Source organism: Sitophilus oryzae, unplaced genomic scaffold, assembly GCF_002938485.1.
Source record: "Sitophilus oryzae breed Bouriz unplaced genomic scaffold, Soryzae_2.0 scaffold_1583_pilon_pilon, whole genome shotgun sequence".
In the NCBI taxonomy this organism is placed as follows: domain Eukaryota; kingdom Metazoa; phylum Arthropoda; class Insecta; order Coleoptera; family Curculionidae; genus Sitophilus; species Sitophilus oryzae.
Window position 1 is genome coordinate 960,835 of NW_022146262.1, and position 23,314 is coordinate 984,148.

Sequence of the window (23,314 nt, forward strand, 5' to 3'; positions counted from 1 at the left end):
AAAAAATTGTTCGTCAGGTTGGAGTACTGAAATTTGTCCGAAAATTGTACTGAAATCTAAGATTTTTATAAATTGAAATGTTAATTGAAACTAGTAGTTATAAGTAAATAACGTTATATACGCTGAATCTAAAATAAAAAACATTAAAAAACAGGGTGGCACGTTTAAAAAATGTTATATCTGCCACATTTGTATGCGAGCACCCTGTATACTCAAAAATAATTTTAAATGATGTATCTCAACATTCTCTTTAAAACTTTTCTATTCAACATTTTTTCGTATAGTGCGGACAACAATCGAGAATATGTACTTTACTTTATCATTAACTTACCCTGTACAACCATTGCCCTCTTATCTACAAAAAAAAATGAAGTATGTATAATATAAACTCTGAAATGCTAATATGGGAGCTTTTTAGGAACACTGGGCCACCCTGTATAAAACAGTATGTTAACTACAAAAGCAAACAAAAAAGGCGCTGTAATTTATGAAACATAGGTACCATAATTTTTGTTTCTTAACAAAGAGGGGCTAGAACACTTAGAAAATTGCCGCACCGTCTACTGCAGTGGTACCTTGCTACCAGGTATCAGTTACGAGCTTTCCCACTCTATTGTGGTACTGTTGTTGCGAGTACTCTGTCGATAATAGAATCACTCATTCGATGTCCCATCGATCGACACAGATCAATAGATAGTATTTAAATGTTTTGTCAGTTTTAGTGGTAGTGATTTATTGATTTATTTTTTATATAAAAGCGAAAAACTATTTATTATTAAATGTGATAGTGTGTTAGTTTTCTTGTGGGTGGTTGAACAATAAGAAAAAATATAATAAAATGAGTGGCATGGAAATTATAGCTACGAATGGAACCGCTAAGGTGAGTGTTGTTGAATTTTATGTATATTAAATACACTTCTCTTAAAGAACCCTTAAATTTTATATGAAATATACCGAGTATCTCAGTACCTCCATGTCAATAGAATTACTTAGTTGCATACAAAGTCGCCTGAATTTTTCAGGATAACACTATTTAACTATCTTCGTAACTATTACGGTTTCCGAGATACCAATGCTCGTACCCCGAATTTGTAGCACCCTGTATAGGGTAAGTCTTGAATAAGTACAAATATTTTCAGGGCTGGTTGATCTCCATAAAAGAAACATATTCTCATTACCGTTTTTCAAGTAAGTCCAAAAAATGATTAAAAAAAGATTTTTTCTTAAATTTTGAGAACCACTGTATTTTTTTCTGTTTCTTTATTGCTCTAAATTTAGTCTATTACCTATGTTGCCATATTATCGAGTTTTTGTATTTTTTAACTCATAATTAAAAATGTTAATCCAAAAATTTTCGAAAAATACAAAACATATTGTGACTAAGTTGTGATATTTTGAGAACCACTGGAATTTTTCTGATTTTTATTGCTCTAAATTGATTCTACTACCTCTATTGTCATATAATTCTTTTTTCGTTTCTGATTTGAGATCTTCACTATGATTTTTTATAAAACATTTGGGCAGTGGTAGTATTATCCATTAGTAAGTGCTTAATAAAATAAACAAAAATAAACACAAATCTATTTGTTTTTCACTTTTAACAAAAAATTGTGTGTTTAAAATGTTTTAAGAAATAAAAACCCTGTATATAAAAATTTAAACAGTTTCACTGTTAGATACTATAGTTATTGATAGATAAATATTTACAATCTCTAAGCACAAACCAATGTTGATTTATGTTTTCTATTTATATATGCTAATAACAATTACCTAATGACTTGTTAATAAAGATTTTCTAAACATTTTAAGTAGATAGTTTTTGTTACATTGTATATTCTTGTTGTATTATTCACTTAAGTCTAATTACATTTCATTAGGTTTAATGACTTTTTCACGTAAAATACTAGTTATAAAACAACAAAATAATATTTTTTTAAACGTCACAAAAGTAAAGCACTTTTACGCCTAAGCACAAAAGTACGAAAATATATTATTAAACTGACATAAAGTGTCAAATTCAACGAGCGTAACCATAGTATCTCGATATATAATTACATACAAGGTATTACTTTTAAATCTTTTTATATTATTTGGAACTTTTGAAATTGTTTAAAAAATATTTGTGGCGTTTGAAGAAAACAGCATGTTCTATTCGGAGTAAAACTGACTTTGTATGGCTCGCCTGTATGTCAAACGTACAGCCTCGCCACAAAAAGTGTCATTTTTACTCCCTAATTAAAAAATATACCTACTATATTCTTGAAATTTATATCAAACTACATTTTTATGAACATGGGGTCTAAAATACTTCGTTTCTGATCTAGAGGGTGTATTATATAAAATATAATCGAATTTCTCGCAATATGTCGGAAAGTACTTTAGATACTTTCTTTAATTTTGGTATATGTTGTCCAGGTAAAAAGGCATTTCCATTATTTTCCAACACTCCATTTTCCGTACGCCCACACCCCATAAAATATATTATGGCGCGCCACTGCTTTTTTCAAGAAATATATTTTTTTCCTGATTGTCAATATTGCCTGATTGATCTCTTGTGATTTTCTTGTACAGGGTGGGTCAAATTCGACGCTTTTAAATGGAAACACCCTTTTCTATAGGAGATAGACAAAAACTAATATCAGTGTCTGGAGTTCAATTTTCATCAAAAACATGATGGTGAAAACCGCACATCAATGTCTGTTACCCTTTCGGAGTTACGGGGTGTTTTTCAAAAATGTGCATTTTTAACAAATCGCTGTAACTTTTTTGATATGGAAAATTTTGTATTTCTATGAAAACATTTCCAAAGCACTTTTTTACGTAGAATTTAATGGTTTAAGTATAATTTTTTTAAAAGTAATAATTTAAGAGTTATCAACAGAAAAAATGATTTTTTATTTGGGACACCTTCTATATTTTTAATTAACTGAAAAGAATTTAAAATTACCTTTTCAAAAATATAGCACACTTGATATTTTGTTATAATCCCCTTCGAAATACTGAATTTTTAAAAGTTCGCCACTTTTAACTAGTAGGCTTTGGACCCCTTATTGATGATATGCCCTTAATGGAACTCGAAAATATTTTTCCAGCAAAACGGCGCACCGCCTCTGAACGCTGAAGTTATCAGCAAATTTTTGCAGCCAATCTCAAGAATAATTGGATAGCTAACAAAGATCCCAGCCGTTGGCCGTCGAGGCCGCCTGACTTAGTGCCCATGGATCTAATCCTATGGATATATTTGCGGAAGAATAAAGGTTCCTTATTCTTCCGTATAATCTAGACAAGAATTAAAAATACTTAGCAGTTATAAGAGGGTATCTTTACCCCAATGAGTTTATGAATTCCGCGAGAAATTTTCAAAAACTGCCCCGTCTGTCCATAACAGAAGACGGTCGATATGTCGAACACCTGTAGCAAAATCTCATGTCTTTGTTTGCTATTTATTTTTATTGTTATTAGATATAGTTTAAATGTGTTGATGTTGGGGGTATATATTTTAAATTGTTATAAAATTCTGCATCTCTCATAACAAATATTATTTTCATTTTAATTGATGCTCACAGCTAGAATTTTTTTTCATTACAGCCGGTGCCGTTCAAAGCCTACTAATTTAAAGCGGGCGAATGTTTATATACTCTATATCTCGAAGAGGAATCGAGCAAAATATCAAGTGTGTTATATTTTTGGAAAGGTAATTTTAAATTATTTTCAATAAATTTAAAATATAGAGGGTATCCCATATAAAAAATCAAATTTTCTGTTGATAATTCTTAAATTATTAATTTAAAAAAAATTATACTTAAACCATTAAATTCTACGTAAAAAGGTGCTTTGGAAATGTTTTTATAAAAATACAAAATTTTTCATAACAAAAAAGTTACAGCGATTTGTTAAAAATTCATATTTTTGAAAACACCCCGTAACTCCGAAACAGTAACAGATATCGATATGCGGTTTTCACCATCATGTTTTTGACAAAAATTGAGCTCCAGACACCGATATTAGTTTTTGTCTATCTCCTATAGAAAAGGGTGTTTCCATTTAAAAGCGTCGAATTTGACCCACCCTGTACATCGAACGGTTTCTGAGTTGAGTTCGTGAGTGAGTACTACACGTAAATAATTCATTTTAATAAATACGGTATCATATATTAGGTTAGTGTATTGATTAATAAACATTAAACAATACTGAAAGGTCAATAAACAAAAAATATTAATACAATGTTAAAAATATCCATATTTTTGAATACTCAATATGCGGTAATTGAAAAAAATTGTATAATACTGACAATATCACGTGTAGACAATAAATTAAGTTTAGAATAGAACTAGGAACAAAATGAGTGTCAATTTATTCTTCTCTCGTACACTTTGACTTACTTGATTAATTGAATGTTATAAACTTTCTTTTTGCATATTGCATTGCTCTATGCACTTATACCGGGTGAGTCTCAAAAGTGGCTCACCCCCTATAACTTTTTTATTTTTTCAGATAAAAAAAACCGAGATTTGGTATGTTAGTATATGACATAAATTAGGATTGATTGACGTATTCAATTGGTTTCGGTCACTTCCTGTTTCACCGGAAATGACTACAACTTCTGATTTTTAAATGGCACCCTCGATATTTTTTTACTTTATTCGATAGAAAATGACACTCTGAATCGAATCAACTTTTGACATATTCGCTCAAAAACAAATTGTATTTTAAATTTAAATCTAGAGTGCCATGGCTGTGTTAAAAACACTAATTTTTAACCAAGGAGCCTTGGAAAAATAATTTGATAATAAAAATTTAATCGTCTAATGTTTTTAGTGTCTTGTCCTGGCCGGTTATAAGATGCCCAAATCGTATTTTTAATCATATCTCAATTTTTTCAAATGGAACGAGGGTGGCTCATTAGCATAATATATTTGGAAAAAGCATTTTTTACGAATAATTTGACACCACACACTTGATATTTCGAGTCAAATTGTCGTTATGAATCGCATGTTACAATTTCAAATAAATCATCATATGTGAAAATGTCAAAAGTTGACATATGATATGTCATTCTATTCAGAGTGTCATTTTCTATCATATACGGTAAAAAAATACCGAGGGTGCCATTTAAAAATCAAAAGTTGTAGTAATTCCCGGTGAAACCGTAAATGATCGAAAACAATTGAATATGTCAATCAATCCTAATTTATGTCATATACTAACATACCAAATCTCGTTGTTTTATCTGAAAAAATAAAAAAGTTATAGGGGTTGAGCCACTTTTAATAACCAGCTATGGAGCTTCTTTTTAATTTTATTATATTGTAAGTACCTTGCCAAAGGTGCAAAGGTGTATATTTCTTAATATTAATATATACCTTTTGTACCTATTGTTTCTAGAGATATACCGTATGATCGAATAAAAACGACACGTCAGCGATGGCTATGAAATGAAGATCGCTGTCGCATTGTATATGTAAAATTATATGGGAAATGTCATCGATCATCATTTCCAAGCCAACTGGACGCCGTTTTTTTCGATCATACGGTATTAATTTATTGATTATAAATATAGGAATCATTTGACATCAATTTTTCGAAACACCAAACCAGATTGAAAAGAAGTTTTTTTTTTATCTAAATTATAACTTTTTCTATTATTTTAGGTTAATTGGCTACGTTACATTAGTATCTGACCCGCATTGTGTGGTTATTAAAAATTAAGTTATATCTATACAGAATACAAAGTATGTACAGGGACATCATTTAAAGTGTCCCACTCAATTTATAATTTTTCTGTTTCATATTTAAAGATAGTAGAAAGATTTACTAATGTATTTTTTTACGATGATGCCGATTTTCTTCCTTAAATTTTTTTTAAACGTCAATTTAACGCGATCAACTCAGTAACCATCAATTCGAAGTTGGTCAAAGAATGCCTAGAGAAGCTCAACAAATTAGGCAAAGAAAATAAAGTCCTCCTACTCTGGGTGCCTGCTCACCAAGGGATAGAAGGCAATGAAAAAGCAAATGATCTAGCTAGAAAAGGAGCGAACACTCCACTAACTGGACCTGAACCGTTCTGTTTTCCAAACGGGAACCATCTGAAACCGGAACTGAAGAATCTGGAAGACTCCATCCGTAACTTGGAATGGGTGTCCTCCAACGGTCTAAGACACTCCAAAAAGTTCCTCAGGACTTACGACCGAGAAAAATCAAAGGTTTTCCTTGATTTAAGTAAAAATAATCTTCGGATTGTCACGGGGTTTCTAACAGGACACTGTCTCCTCAACGAACATCTCAGTAGGCTGAAACTGAAAAACAACAGCGAATGCAGATTTTGTGGGGAAAATAGGGAAACACCAGAACACCTTATCACAGAGTGCGCCGAGACGACGACCATTCGTGCCATGAATCTTGGTACGTCTGATGTCGAGGATGGAGAGCTGGCCTCTGTGGAGCCGTCTCAGATACTGGCTATTGTTAAAGCCCTGAGACTGTATGAAAGAAAGGGGAACACACAATAGATCTAAAAGGTCGAGGTGATTAACTCCCCTCCTAAACATTCTACATTCTACAAAACGTCATTTTGACAGGCACGACGTTATCTTGATTTTTTTTAAATGGAAACCTCCACATATTTTGGCATCTTCCGGTAGACATATTTTAGCTAATTTCACAAATATATGGTTTAGTACTCTTTGCGCTTACCGTTTTCGATATACAGTGCATTTAAAAATGAAATGTTCCAGAATCATTTTAAGTAAAATTAATTTAAAAAAACAAAATTAAACATAGATAGTATTTTGGACTTGTTGACACTAACACAAAGTACTTATTTTCAATTAAATAATGAATTTTTTCAACAAGATTTTGGTATGGCAATGGGATCACATCTCTCTCCTTTGTTAAGTAATATTTTTATGGAAGATTTTGAAACAAAATTATAATGAAAGAAGCGATAGCCTCTAAAAGAAAAATACAAGAGGCTTTTTTAATAAAATCTAATAAAAATAAATGTATTGCTCATGTATCTGTAGACGACATCTACTAGATGTTAGTAATGTATGGCAATCGCTTCTTTGATTTTAAAGAACATTACATAAATAAACATAACATACGTAAAAATTAAAAATAATCATACAGAAAGTTTGGGGCTTTTTGGTTTTACCTTATTAAGTAATTGTCATCAGGTAGTAATTGTTAATTTTGTAAGTTCAACTTGATATAATGTCATTTTAACAGAACGTCAACGGTTTTTTGTAGACGTATCTGTTTTAAAAAACTAAAGTGTTTTCGAATAGTTCAATTTAAATATTTTATATAGTTTTTTTCTTTATTCTTTGTATTTTTTTTTGCTTCCGATGATGGAAAGAGATAAACTTTCCGAAACATTAAGCATTTTTTTTGTTTGTAAATTTGTAGGCAAATTTGTATATATGTAAACCTAACTTCTGACAAGTATTTGCCGTTTGGGTTAACGCAGAAGTGTTTACAAAAAAAACTATTTTATTTTGTAGATTTTCTTGCAGTGGTGAAATACCCATATAGGATTTTTGGAGAGATGAATCCGCCACATAGGTATAGACATTTTTTATCATTTTAAATGTCTCACTCAATTTTCAATTTTCCTGTTTCCTATTTTAAGCTGAGTTACTGTATTATGAGTTAAAACTCGAGAAAGGGGCACACAATAGATCTGTAAGGTCGCGATGGTTCACTCCCTTCCCAGACATTTTACATTCTTTTAAGAAAAACAAGTAACTCTTGAACTGGCATAACTGCTTAACCGCAAAAAGCTAGAAAAAAATTGTTAATTTTAATGGACTTTGGAAGTACCTGTAACCTGCAGGTATCGATGTCTTTTAATTGTTTTAATTAATGGGTTGACAACCTTGATGGCATATTATAATAATTATAGAAAGGCGCTAGTGTTAAAAATTATGCTAATAACATAAATATATGGGATTATTTAATTTAGTATTAAATGTATATTCAAGATCAGGGATGCATGAATATCATAATAAATATATCATAAGGTTTACTAAGGTCGATTATATAAGTCGTATATGCATATTAATGAAAGCCAAATATGGACATATGAAAATTAACCAGTAATATGGATATCTTCTGAACTTCAAAGGTTTGCGTTTTTAGGACGCATATAAAAGCAATTTCAAAATTATGAATAAAACAGTAGCTGAAAGTTTTTTTTTCATCCTGTATTATAATAGTGACGTAAATACTTATAGATTAAAAACGTAGACAGGATGAAACCTGTATTATTAAATAATAATTAATTAGAAATTGGCTAATTATACAACTTCAAAGTGTGTAATTAGACGATAATTTCAAAATTCCTCGTGATTTACGCTCGAATTTTAGAGATATAAATAAACATAGAGATGCCCTAACAGCCAAGACAAATAATATTGTTGTGTAGTCAGTTGCAATATCGATATATGGTGAAAAATAACCATCAATGGATATCTCTAATTATTAAATAATAAATGAAAAAGAGTCAAATTTCCAAAAATTAGACTCAATAGTAATATTGCTAGTTTTTCATACAAACCAGAATTATTATAAGGAGGCTTTAAAGACAGCAGTATTAAAACTTTTCAGTATAACTAAATAAACAATCTTAGCCTAAACCAAAAACACGAAATATTCGAGTACTAACTAATATTAGAGTATACAGGGTGTTTCAAAAAACACGTGCCATCTCTTGTGTGTCTTTTTCATATGTCCGATTCTGCTTTGTTTCGTAGCTACAGAGTGTTAAAGTCTTAATAATCTTTCGATTTATTATAATTTTCTTCCAAGTACTTTTAGTGATTCAAATGAAATGTTGAAGGTAAAAGTTACTATAAATGACGAATATTCACCATGGACGTGCATATGCATGGGTTATCACTGGAATATTTTTCTATAAAAAGCAAGTACACCACTGACTTTTTTTTCTCTCTCGTTAGCGAAGTAGTGTAAGCAATTTAATGCCGATTAAAAGTGGTCTCTTGCTATTTTGTCGATTTTGGCCTCCTTGACGAGATAAACGCAATTTTATTAATTTGCCTTTATCCATGTCTAATAGCAACCTTTAAAAAAAATTAAATCTTTAACTTGCGAAAGTTTTAAATAATACTAAAGAATATTATTATTATATTCCTTGACAATACTCATTGTTCTCCATCAAAAAATGTGAAAAGTTCCTATAAACATGAATATGGATAGTTTTACAGGATGTTACAGAGTTACATGATGTTAATTTTTTTGATCTTTTTTTTTGATTTTATGGAAAGCACTGTTCATTAAAATGTTGTATCCTATGTTATAGGGCTTGTTTCTCTCTACAATTTCCTGTCTCACAATGTACCGTTTGTGTCCAGGAAGGGTTCATAGTTTCATAGTTGTCGATTTTCGAAAGAAATCAGTACTTGTATATTATTTCCTATATTTTTCATTTTATTGATTTTATGGAAAGCACTGTTCATTAAAATGTTGTATCCTATGTTATAGGGCTTGTTTCTCTCTACAATTTCCTGTCTCACAATGTACCGTTTGTGTCCAGGAAGGGTTCATACTTTCATAGTTGTCGATTTTCGAAAGAAATCAGTACCTGTATATTATTTCCTATATTTTTCATTTTATTGATTTTATGGAAAGCACTGTTCATTAAAATGTTGTATCCTGTTATAGGGCTTGTTTCTCTCTACAATTTCCTGTCTCACAATGTACCGTTTGTGTCCAGGAAGGGTTCATAGTTTCATAGTTGTCGATTTTCGAAAGAAATCAGTACCTGTATATTATTTCCTATATTTTTTATTTTATTGATTTTATGCAAAGCACTTAAAATGTTGTATCCTATGTTATAGGGCTTGTTTCTCTCTACAATTTCCTGTCTCACAGTGTTCCGTTTGTGTCCAGGAAGGGTTCATAGTTTCATAGTTGTCGATTTTCGAAAGAAATCAGTACCTGTATATTATTTCCTATATTTTTCATTTTATTGATTTTATGGAAAGCACTGTTCATTAAAATGTTGTATCCTATGTTATAGGGCTTGTTTCTCTCTACAATTTCCTGTCTCACAATGTACCGTTTGTGTCCAGGAAGGGTTCATAGTTTCATAGTTGTCGATTTTCGAAAGAAATCAGTACTGTGTAATTATCTTAAATATCATTATTGTTTTATTTCAAATTGCTTTAGGTTGGACTGATAGTAATAATATTTAATAATAAAATAGGTAAAATATATAAATTATCAATTTTATTTTAATTTTATTAATTGTGATTAATAAAATTGCGTTTATCTCATCAAGAAAGCCGAATTCGACAAAATATCAAGAGATAACTTTTAATTGGCATTAACGGTCTACACAATTTTCATATCAAAAGTCAGTGGCGCACGTTTTATTTTTGATCTTTTATTTTAGGTTATGTTTGAATTGTTTTGAATTATTACTTTAGTTTTATTAGGTAATTTGATATTTATAAGTAGTAAGTAGCTGTAAGTAGCTGGGATTAGTTTTAATTAAATAAATATGGCCCAAAATATGGATTCCACCTCTTCCAATATTAAAGAACCTTTAAAGAGGTTTGGTTTACAGCAGATGACGACCAAAGCCCTTCTATGAGAATTTATTGCTTGTTGCCCTAAACCCACTGGCAGACGTTGAACAATAAAGCACTGGAAATAAGCACTTTAGCTCTTTAGTTTTAAAATACGTAGTAAACAAAACAATTTCAAAGTTAGGTTAAGTTTAAATAGCGGACGCGACGCGAACAGAATTCTTTCCGGTCCGATAACTATAAATGAAGAGAGTTAATACCACCTCACGTAAAGGAAATAACACCTGGCCTTATTAACGTCCATGCACGCCGGTATTCGGTTCCACCGCTATTCGGTTTAGCGATATCTCTCTATTACGCTGTTTATTGTTATTTTATGCGAGTTTATTTTTGCGCACAGGAAATTTTACTCGTTTGCATATCGTCATAAAAACAATTTTCGTACCACGAATTAGGGATAAAATTTTTATCTGTATACATACAGTATACCTAATCTGTGGTATTACTGGACATCTTATTGAGCTATTAAATATACTATAAAATATACCACAAGGTGTGTCAATTGCGCCATTGCAATTATTGTAAACCAGATATTGAAGAAGTACGATTTAGTTTATTTATTTATCTGCGTTATTGTGTAACTGCCATTCCAGTGACGACATTACGAGACCTAAACAAAACGTGACGTTTCAACAAATATATTTGAACCTCTCTAAATTTACTTATTTCTCTGGGTATGAAATTGTTTCGTGAATGAAGAAAACTTAACAGGTACGAACTGAAAATGAAAAATTACGATCTAACGAATCGTAAAAGGATTCGCTGTTAGGTGCTAACGGAATTCTTGTTACACTGCAACGGAATGCTAATTAGCAATAATAATCAGCAATCATAGAATATTTATAATAGCTGTCGATCCTTTTTAAATAAAATCAATCAATAACTTAATGGTGGTAAATACCCAGCGATAAAAAAATATTATTTCAAGGAAATATAACATTATAGAATCTTATTATTATTATTAATCAGAACCTTTAATTAATTCATACGAATTCAAACAAATAAATAGACTACTACTTACTGCACAAATACAAATTGAAGGTACCCAAGATATACAGGATGTCCCAGAAATAAGTGCAAGTATTTTAAGGGGTTAATTAATTTAATCAAAACGAGATTCGACGGACAATAGAAAATAACAAAAGCATGAAAGTGCTACGAAAGAGTCTTCAAAGCGGAACAGCTGGAATAACAAAAATCAGAGACCATCAGGGATATATCACGACCAACAGGGAGGAGATCTTAAAGATAGTTGAGGACTTTTATAGACTGCAGTACCGAAGTCGGGGGGAAGGGACACAGGATTCAGAAGTCGAACCAGAGATATTGACATGGACAAAGGGCATCGTAAATCAAGGGTCAGAAACACTACCAGATATCACACTTGAAGAAATGGAACTAGCCTTAAGGAACACCAAGAATAATAAATCTCCCGGCGAGGATTGTGTGGTCGCAGATGCAATTAAGATTGGTGGTGAATGTTTGCTTCAGAAGATTGTGGATCTTTTCAACCTTTGCCTTTTTGATGGTACTCTGCCTGGGAAGTGGTACAATGCTGTAGTAATACTACTTCACAAAAAGGGGGACATAGCAGATCTAGAAAACTATAGACCGATAAGTCTGCTTAGCCACCTTTATAAACTGTTTACGAGGATAATAACAACACGACTCGAGAAGAAATTGGATTTTTACCAACCGATAGAGCAAGCGGGTTTCCGTGCAGGGTTCGGAACCAATGACCATCTCCAGAGTATTAAAATTATAATAGAAAAATCCATTGAATACAACAGGCCGCTTGTACTTGCTTTTGTCGATTTCCAGAAAGCTTTCGATACAGTAGAAATGGATGCAGTGATAAGGTCCTTGCAAGAATGTCGGGTGGACTATAGATACACAAGGCTTATTTACAATATCTATAAAAACGCCTCGATGACGGTAAAACTACACGAGAACACTAAAACCATACCGATAGGCAGGGGCGTTCGTCAAGGAGATACTATATCACCGAAATTATTTACCGCCGTTTTGGAGAGTGCCTTTAAAAAACTCGACTGGGAGGGGAAGGGACTGATGATTGATGGCAAGAACCTCACAAATTTGCGTTTTGCTGATGACATTGTTTTATTATCCGACAACCTAAGGGATACTGAAGTGATGCTCCGAGAATTGCGGGAGGTGTGTATCGGGGTTGGTCTGAAGATCAACTTCTCAAAAACCAAATTCATGACCAACCTGGTTCCCAGTGGAAATATTGTTGTGGGTGACAGTGAGGTGGAGCTTGTGGATAGGTATAACTACCTGGGACACGAGATACAGATCACAAGAGACAATCAGACATGCGAACTGAAGAGACGTATAACCCTGTCTTGGGCCGCCTATGGAAAGTTAAAAGATGTGTTTAAGGGCGACCAGCCAATCTGCCTAAAACGAAAGGTTTTCAACCAATGTGTACTACCGGTTATGACGTATGGAGCTGAGACCTTGACACTGACCATCGCATCTGCTAAGAGGCTCAGAGTGGCACAGCGACGAATGGAAAGATCAATGCTTGGAGTGTCTTTGCGGGATCATATAAGCAACGAGGATATACGTGCGAGAACAGGCGTCATCGACGTTGTGTCACGAATCGCTACACTCAAGTGGAAGTGGGCTGGACATGTGGCTCGAGTGACCGATGGTAGGTGGACCAAAACACTGCTCGAATGGAGACCGAGAGCTGACAAAAGAAACCAGGGAAGACCACCAACACGATGGACTGACGACATAAAAAGGATCACCAATAACTGGATCCAGAGCGCACAAAATAGGCAACAGTGGGCGCAAATGGGGGAGGCCTATGTCCAGCAGTGGACGCAAAGGGCTGGCTGATGATGATGATGATGATTTTAAGGGGTGGTAGATATTTCTCTCGATAAAAGAAACATATTTTCTCTTTATCGTTTTAAGTCCAAAGTAACGGAGTTATTTTACTTTGAAAATTTCCAAAAAAAATATTTTTTTGCTAAAATTTTGAGAACCGCTGGATCTTTTCTGGATTTTCTTCCTTATAAATTTCTAATTATGTTGCCATATTATCAAGAAATTATGTTTTTTAACGAAAAACTAAAAAAAATTCCAAAAAACTCCAAATTTTCAATTTTTTTTTCGTGAAAAAAACTCATAGGCGTATTTCTGGGGTTGAATTATACTACCAGTTAAAATACTTGCTCTTATTTCTGGGACACCCTGTATAAACCAGATATAAACAGAAAAATACCTGGTTGCCGCTGATTATTGAAAAAAGTTCGTTAACACTTAAATTTAAAAAATTAAATTGTTTGAATGAAGGTATTTAAGATTTAGGTTTAAAGCGTATATTTTTCTGGTTGCGAGTAAACGTCAAGAGATGTAAAACAACCTATATCTGGCCATGTCATATTGCCATGACTTGCCATCACTAAAATATGAGATATATTTTTATAAATTCACTTTATAAAGTTTTAGCAGCAGTATTTATAATATATGAAATTCAAATAATTATTTTTTTGACAGAAGGAAATAAACTGTCTGATGGTTTGACACTTAATGTCAAACCATCAGTATGTCAAACCAGATATCAGTATGTATGTCAGTATGTATCTATGTATGTAATGTTAAAGGAAGATAGATAAAATCAAAAAAAAAATTCGCTTTAAAACTAAATCTTAAATAACGTTTTATTTTAGGTATAGGAACATAATCAAAATGTAACAAATTGAAAAACATTTTCACTAGTGAATAAAAAATGGGGTTTCATTTGAAAAAATGAACAATTTAATTATTGAAATAAGCAGCCACATGTCTTCTCTTTATATAACAGTGGCTGTGGTATTCACTAAATTTGATGTTTAGGCTATAGATTTTTTTTGACAGGCAGTTTTTTCCTCCAAAAATTTTAAATATTTTTTTTCTCAAAAACCGGTTAATGTTAGGTATAGAGTCATTGATATCAAAATTCATAAATTTTACAGAGAATTTAAGTATGTAACAAAAAATGGGGGTACCCATTTGAAATAAGAAAGTTGCTGTAAATTTCCGATGTTTCCGAAAGTGTCGCCATATTGAAAACATTTTTAATCGATAGATCTCATTGTGAAACAATGATGTGCAAAAAATCTCTGATCTAGATTTTGTAGTTCTCTAGAAGCTTCTAATTCACGCTCAGCCTGGGACGCCCTGTATATCATCTATTGTTTTTTTTGCTATTTACAAATAATTTTAAACTTTTTGCAGCAGTAAAACAATACCTTTAGTTTAAAAACGACCATCTGAACATTCTGCAAAAAATAAAAAATGTAAAAAGCAGAGGATATACGCTCTTTATAAGTACTTAATAAAATACGGCTTTCTTTCTGCAATTTTCTATTATTTTATTAGAAATTTCTCCGATCGTGGCGTTCTGTCACACTAACTCCTAACTTACTTTCATTTCGATGCGTTCTAAATAACATTTAACAAATTGCATGCTTTCATTGCAAGACATAAAGAAAAGACTTAATATTACTCGATACGCAAACGCAAAAGAAATATTGCAAAAAGAATACATTTTTCGTGGAATCATCACGATGTTAAACCACAATTCGTGAACTCTAGATAATTAAACATTGTTTTTTGGTAAATACCAGTTGATTCTATGTTCAATGATCCATATACACACATGGCCAAAATTATTGCATAAAACGATATTTTTATTTTATTTTGGACCTAATATGATTCTTTTTATATTTTTGAACATATTGGCTTACTACACGACTAACTAATATAAAATTAAAAATCTAGGTGCAACTAGGCTGTTATTATAATTTTTTCATAATGAGGGAAAATCAACAAAAACAAATTTCATTTTAAACAGAAAATATTGACAACAATTTTAATTATTTCTCACAACTAATAGTCTGCATTGTCTCCTCGAGTCTCAATGCAAGCTGTGAGACGACGTGGCATGCTCTCAATTAAGTTGTCCAGAAGATGTTGAGGAATCGCTTCCCATGTTTCACGCGCAGCAATTTGCAATTCATATAAGGAACGGGGGGATCATTCCTTTTGACAATATGGCGTTTTAGCATGTTCCAAGCATACTCGATCACATTTATATCTGGAGACATCGGTGGCCACCACAGGTTTCTTATACCCTCTTCCTCACAAAATTCGCGAACCGCTAAAGAGCGATGGGGAGGAGCATTATCGTCCATGTAAACAAATTCATCCCCACTGCCCCTCGAAATGGACGCACAATAGACTCTAAAATGTCTCTAAGATATGAGGCACCTGTCATTGTACCATCAATAAAAACAAGAGGAGTTCGAGCTCCATGGCATTATACCTGCCCATACCATAATGCTTCCCCCTTGAAACTGGACACAGGGTTGAGCTGCATTCAAGCGTGCTCGTCTTCCAGATGTTCTCCAGATCAAATTTCGTCGCGAGTCTGACACTAGGCCTATTCTTGTTTCATCACTAAACATGACGAAATTACAATTAGGTCCATTTGCTCTCATCTCCTCAGCCAATTGTAGTCGCGTAATTTTGTGCTGTAAATTAAGCTTCGGAACTCGTAGAGGCCTCCTTAAATGTAATCTTCTGTCATGGAGTCTTCTTGCTATGGTCTTTCTTGAAACATTTACTCCTTCAAGGCGAGCTAACTCATTTTTAATAGCAGTACTAGAAAGCAGGGGATTGCGTCGTGCAATTAGGGATATTTGACGGTCTTGCACAGCAATAGTAAATCTCTTTCTACCTCTTCCAGGCCGGTCTGTAACCTCGTTTGTCTCCCTGAATTTTTTTAATATTCGCGAAACATCGCTTTGGTTAACTCCTACAATTTCAGCTATTGCAACTTGCCGGTAGCCCTGTTGAGACAGTGTTACTATACTGACTCTATTAAACTGTGAAATAATGTTTCTAGGCATTTTAAGGCCAAAACAATGGTCAAATTTCTTCTGAAACCCAAGAATTTGTAATAATATTGGGTCTGAACGATAAACATTGTTTACCATATCCATTTTAACAAAAAAGTTTATTACAGATTATCAAAGCTATGTATAAAAAAAGATTATTTAAATTCCTTTCTAGAATTTTCACAAATTCAGTGCAGTTTCATTTTCAGTGCAGTTTATTAAGATTAACATGATGAAAAACAAAATTATCTCAGGTTAAATTAAATAAAATAAAATAAGACTTTCTTAAATTAGGTTGTTTTATGTAAAAAAGTTAAATAATGCATTTTTTGTCACATTTATGATAATAAGAATAGACCATATTATATTTTTTAGAAAGCTCATAACAAAACAAATAAAATACAAATGAATACAGGAGGTCCCATTTAAAAAAAGTTTCTGTCATATTTCAAAAAAGACAGTTCCCTGAGAAAAACTAGTTACGCCTCTGGATTCTACGCGAAAAACTCTACAGGACACAGTTTTCAACTTTTCGATAAGTAATAAGAATCCAAAATATGAAGGGGGTCGAAAAATGCAACATTTTCAAATTCTCCCTGTATTTCAGAAACAAAGAGGGCTGGAACAAATTTATGCGTAGTCAGTGGCGGATACAGAGGGGGGCCCATGGGGTCCAGGCCCCCCCTAAAAATCTATAGATTGGGTTAAATATTCGGCTTTTGGGTTAAAAATAGCGCTCTAAAAGCATTCTCTACATTATTTTTTATTCGGGCCCCCCCTAAAATAAATTTCTGTATCCGCCCCTGTGCGTAGTGTCATAAAAAGAAACCCCGTCAAACTCGAAAATGGAACACACTGTAGTACTTCTTGCTAAAGAGCGTGCTTTTGATTACTTTGTGCAGATTAAACAATTTTTATCGTCTTAAAATATTATGATACCTGTATGTTTTATTACCTTTTGCGACAGAATATGTATCTACGGCAATAATTTGTACGTATGCAATACTTACATACATTTATCCTTGAAGAACATTGTTAATACGCTTTTAAAAAGATGTAAATGCTCGATAACTTTTACGTATATGCGCTAATTTTATAGATATGTTATATAACTAATAATATAGTCGGCCTGATTAAAAACCGTTTCTCAATTGCGATTATTACATAGTTTACATTTTTGAAACAGGTGTAAAATTGTATACTTAAAATATGCATTTTATTTACCAGTCAGTCTAAAAGAGAGAAACAGAAAGGGTATTTTATACAGGGTGTCAAAAAATAGTGTATTTGACTTCGGCAGGTGATTCTACAGATAAAAATAAAACAAAAAGTTCCTATTAATCAAAATTATCGAACCTGTTATCAATGACATAAATGACACATTTTGATTAAATAGTTATTAGACTAAAATTATAAATTTGAAATGTTTTTGTGCCAAAAGTTTAACAGAAACTATTTCATCATCATTTTTTGAAGAAAAAGGTATGATTAATTTAAAAAATAAAAAGTTCCCAAATTTATCGTTTAATTCATTTCTGTTTATTTTTTTGCCAATAATGCGACATGTATTGACTATCTCCATCTTGCGAACGATTGCACATAGCGATTTTTACCAAGAGACATTTTTTACGTAAAAAATCACGGAAATATACATTTTTTCATTCAGTAGTTATATACAGAGACGGACGAAAAGTTATTACTCTTCAAAACCGTTAAAACCTTTGGTTAAAACATAGTTAAAACCTTCTTATTCAAAGGTTAAAACAAATGTAAGTGGCGCCCCCTACAATTAGGAGTCATATTGACCTCAAAATCAAATTTCTCATGTCAAAGAACTCCCAGACACCAATTTTCATCCAAATATTGACGTTACTTCAGAAATTGTTTGAAAAAATCTAAATAAAAATGAAACTTCTACAGCCTGTATCTCAGAAACTAACCAATTTAGGACATACTTTTATAGAAACTTTTTTACTTATTTTTATCTGCAGGATATGCTACCGAAGTTTCCGGAATACAGTTCGGACCACCCTGTATAATATAAACACCAACACTAGATTCAAAACATTAGACAACCAGTAAAACAAGTATATCCCTTTAATAAGTCAGCAGTCGGCAACCAGTCATACAACCATATGATTTTGACGTTTCGTACACAAACAACTGCGATTTCATTCAAAACAATTTTCGCAGGTTTCCAACAACAATCAACATCACGTCGCCGCGGCCGCGGACGACGTAGAGAGCGGGGTCCGGGTCAGAGAAGCCAAAGGTACCACCGACGACGTCAACGGCATCATAGCGCCGCGAAGGAAACATCAGCGTCGCCGTCAGCGTCAAACAGTCCACGTTTGGCTCCGTCGCCTAGCGATCATGGCCGCCCTAGTCGCTGTCCTAGTAGGCCTGGCCGCGGCCGTCTGGTACTTTTTCGGGTTCCTGTTCCTCGTCGAGCTGTTCCTGGTGGCCGTGGTGGCCTATCTGGCTGCCGGACATTGGAGGTGGTTCTACGTGGCCGCCGTTACGGCACCGAGGGATCTGAGGTGAGTTTTCCGGGGAAATGTGGGGCTGTGGGTCAAGGTCGACGACCCCGCGGTTAAGAGAAGCTTGTGTTTACGGGATTCAGTTGTTTCGTGTGGTTAATTGATTTAATTTAAGAGCCCATTTCACTAGTCCGAAAAAGTAGCAAAATAAGCATACGGCATTTAACGTTTTATGTAAAACTGGCTAGGTATTTTTACACAAATGAAGAAGGAAATTAAAGATAAAGGATGATACTATATCCGTATTGTAGTACATTTTTAGACAACTTCTTTATTTTTAAGATTTTTATGGCCAAACATCAACAAAATATTTCTTACGTTTGGCCTAAATTTTCTCGAAAATAAAGACAATTTAAAATTCCGTTACAATACGGAAATAGATTGAAGTTTTGTGATTACAGTGATATATAATTTATATGGTTTTGTAACAAATTGCTCGCCATTTTATGGCAAATGCTGAAGCTCTGTTGATGTTTGACCGACAAAATCTTAAAAATAAAGTTGTCTAAAAATGTGCTACAATACGGATAGGTATAATATAATCCTTTATCTATAATTTCCTTCTTCATTTGCGTAAAAATTCCTAGCCAGTTTTACATATAACGTTAAATGCCGAACGCTTATTTTGCTACTTTTTCGGACTAGTATAATATTTATACAGAGTGTTAATATGACTTTTATTCTTTTCTTATTTTGAATTATACCAACTCCCTACTTTATTAGATATTTTCTTAGGACACGTTACAGCTACTAAAATACCGTATGATTGAAAAAAATGCGTCCAGTTGGTTTTCCTAGGTTTCATTCCTAATATTATTTTGCATATAAAATGACAGGCAATCTTCATTTCATAGACATCGCTGACGCCGTTTTTTTTTTCGATCATATATCGAAATCATTTTTCGATCAGTTATAGATATTGTATCTATAACAAATGACAAATTACCAGTAAGTAGTAAATTTCTTAAACAAATTAATTGGTTTAGCAATCGTTTTAAGAGAAAATAGGTATTCGCTCAATTGGAAATCTAACAAGTTGGAATAAAACCAGTTTTTGCGAACTATGAAAACAGAATAAACAGTCTGATCTAATGAAAACAACGTCATGGTAGGCTAGAAACAACATTTCAGTTACAGCTTTACATTTAATCTGATGGTGTTTGTCACAGCTGATCGTCAATCGTTTGTATAGTCTGTCCAACGAGTAAATGCATGACAGTGACAGTTGTGTCTGTCGTTTAATCCGTAACAGTATTATTTTAGGTTACAGTTGTGACCTGGAACCTTTAGTGTTACAACAACAAAATAAAACACTAAAGCTTCATTCAGAACCTGGCAATTAGTGGAATAAATTAGTGGTTTCAATTACACTTCATACTTTTTAAAGTAAAGAAAAGTAAATATTTCAGTTAAGTCTCCTTTTTGCTGTCAGGGCTAATCTGGACGGGGCCTACTTTGTTTACGCGGAATCCTAACCGCGGTCCTCGGCCATATCATGGTCTATGGCCTACCGACTTGGCAAGTGTCTAAATCAACTCTTACTCACGAGATATCCGATTTCTCATCCGGCCTCGAACTGGCGTGAATGAGCAGTGTGTGTCAATAGATTTTACACTTTTGCCTTTATTGGACAACAGCACGATACAGTTTCGAACCGGTCACCCGTCCATCCACTAGTATCGCCTTACGTCGCTTAACTTCGGTGTTCTAATGGGAACCGGTGTTTCGATGTAGCTAGGCCGTATTTCTAACCAGAATTTCTCTTGACGGAAGATAATCAAATGCCAAAATGACATTTCTCGCAAATTTTGAACTATAATTAGTGGAAAAGTTAAAAGTTTGATAACTTTTTCTACTAATTGAAAATGTCTACCACTAACTTTGACGTTGTGAATGCTTGCCAAACCAAACAAACTTCTACGCTAATTGAAACCAATAATTGTGGGGTTCTAAATGAAGCTTAAATCGCCACAAGACACCAAAACACTTTACTTTTCGGTGTATTTTGTGGTGATTTAGTGTTTTATTTTGTGGTATTATTTTCTTCATAAAATGCAAATAGACTAAATTTTATTTTGTTGTAATTTATTGGTAAAAGATTTGCCGAATCAAATTGTTGAATTTTAAACGAAAACTGTCGCTGTTGTCAAGAAAGTCATAATTTCAATACAATATAGTCATTAATTTTAATATGTATGCCTAAGTATTACAGTATTCCAATTACACAGAACAATAAAATTAGTCGCTATATTTTGTTTGCTGTAATATTACTTCACGTTTTGAAGTATATTAAATTAAAAAACGTCATAAGGTGGTAATGTTCCCGGTTAGTTGACCTTTAATTTATTATTAATAAGGTGTTTTTCCACTCTAAATCAGTTATTAAATGCTATTTCGAAACCATCTAGAAATATTTAAACGCACATAGAGATTTCAATATACACTCACCGGCAACAAAAACGGGCACCTTAAAATGTTCCTGTATTTTAAAGTTTAATATACAGAGTGGTCCGAACTGTATTCCGGAAACTATATGCCAATAAACGTAGCCAAGTATTATATGTAAAGGTGGAAAAAATTAGTAACCAACCAATCTCAACAGGAATGTGTAGATAATAATCTCCTATTTAACCCCTCAAAAGTCCCATTCGGTTCCCAATGGATTTGAAAAAAACCGCCGCCATCTTGGATGTTTTCGTTTTTTTCAAATATCTCCGTTTGCATAACTTTTTTCGAAAAAACTAAAGATATGTTTTTTGTAGAGAATTAAATTTACAATATTCCTTCAATCGTTTTCTTTCTAAAATAAATAGTAATTGAGATAGAACAATTTTTTACTATACGTTTTATAAATTTTCCAGTATTTTTAAACCATCAGCTGTAATTTTTGCGTTAACAGTATAGTGTTAATATAGATAAACCAAGTATAAATTTAAGCATTAAAACAATTAAAAATAACGTTTAAATATTATTTATTAAGTAAAATTATTGTTAAAAAAGTGTTAAATTAATGTTTTAAATAAAATCTGCTATGGCATCATTCTGAGCGTCATTTTCGTCCTCAACTAAAATACAAAAGTTTGTGCAACTGATTCCGTAGCACTGACCACACTTTGAAGAACATTTAAGACCCAGTTTTCTACAAGAGCAATTTTTAGAGCCCTGACTCTCTTTGCAATTGCAAAAAATTGATTTTAGTTAGGTCAGGAGGCGCCACATCTTTTGTTGATTGAATAGGTGTTAGATTGCCTTTTTGATCTTTCTTCCATCCATATTGTATTTTGTAATAAGGATCTAACTTATTACAAATCCCATTCTTAAATCTAAAAAATACAACTTATAACATTTCATATAATAGATATTATTACAGTTACCTGAAGGTATGTCCTAGATAAAATGCATTATCGTCCATCCATAATCGGAATTACAAAATATGAAAAAAGACTATATTGACATCAAAATCACATTTCTCATGTCAAAAAACTCCCAGACACCAATTTTCATCCAAATATTGACGTTACCTACTTCAGAAATTATTTGGGAAAAAATCGAAATAAAAATGATACTTCAACACCCTGTATCTCCCAAACTAAGCATTTTGGGACATACATTTATACGAACCTTTTTACTTATATTTATCTGCAGAATATGTTGCCGAAGTTTCCGGAATACAGTTCGGACCACCCTGTATTTTGTTCTAGTGGGCCGATTTTGATGATATTTAAGCAAGCTAAATTATTTGACATTTAATATCTCTTTCTAAATTAAAAATGAAAGTTCCTATCTAACAACTTAATAGCATAAATAATTTTGAAATTTTAGTCACAACTCAAAAATAACAAAAAAAAAGGAGTTTTACACCACTTGACCCTGCATTTAAATCCCCAAGCTAAATTCTAAATACGATCATTTAGTTTGAAACTATGCCTAATTTATAACTTAAGAGTCTATTAAAAATTATACTGGTCCTGTTCGGGTCGCTTTCAGGGGTCGGGTAAAGCGGGTGTGTATAGCTGAAGGAAATATATACGTGTGTTACCATAGACTTAAAATAAAATATAGACTGAGCATCTCATTCATAAATAGCTGGAACATGCGGTCAGACACTGTCTTGTTATTGTTGTGTTATTGTTTTAGGTTATAACGAGTGGGACACGAGCGATAGATCGGTTGTCTCTGTCGTAACGGTCGTTCCCTGACGACTCTGCCGAGAAACACAACACTGTCTTTCGTTTCTCAAGTACAC

At 32.8% G+C, this 23,314-nt stretch overlaps 1 protein-coding gene across 1 annotated transcript in view; it reads left to right on the forward strand.

Moving 5' to 3' along the window:
* The first annotated feature begins 622 nt into the window (after nucleotides 1-622).
* LOC115879657 (long-chain fatty acid transport protein 1-like) overlaps nucleotides 623-23,314 on the forward strand; it is a 47,794-nt gene continuing 25,102 nt past the window's right edge. Inside the window, exons 1-2 of the mRNA XM_030896571.1 lie at nucleotides 623-880; nucleotides 18,722-19,068. Coding sequence (XP_030752431.1) covers nucleotides 839-880; nucleotides 18,722-19,068 — 389 coding nt within the window. The 5' untranslated portion in view covers nucleotides 623-838. The remainder of the gene's footprint in view (nucleotides 881-18,721; nucleotides 19,069-23,314) is intronic.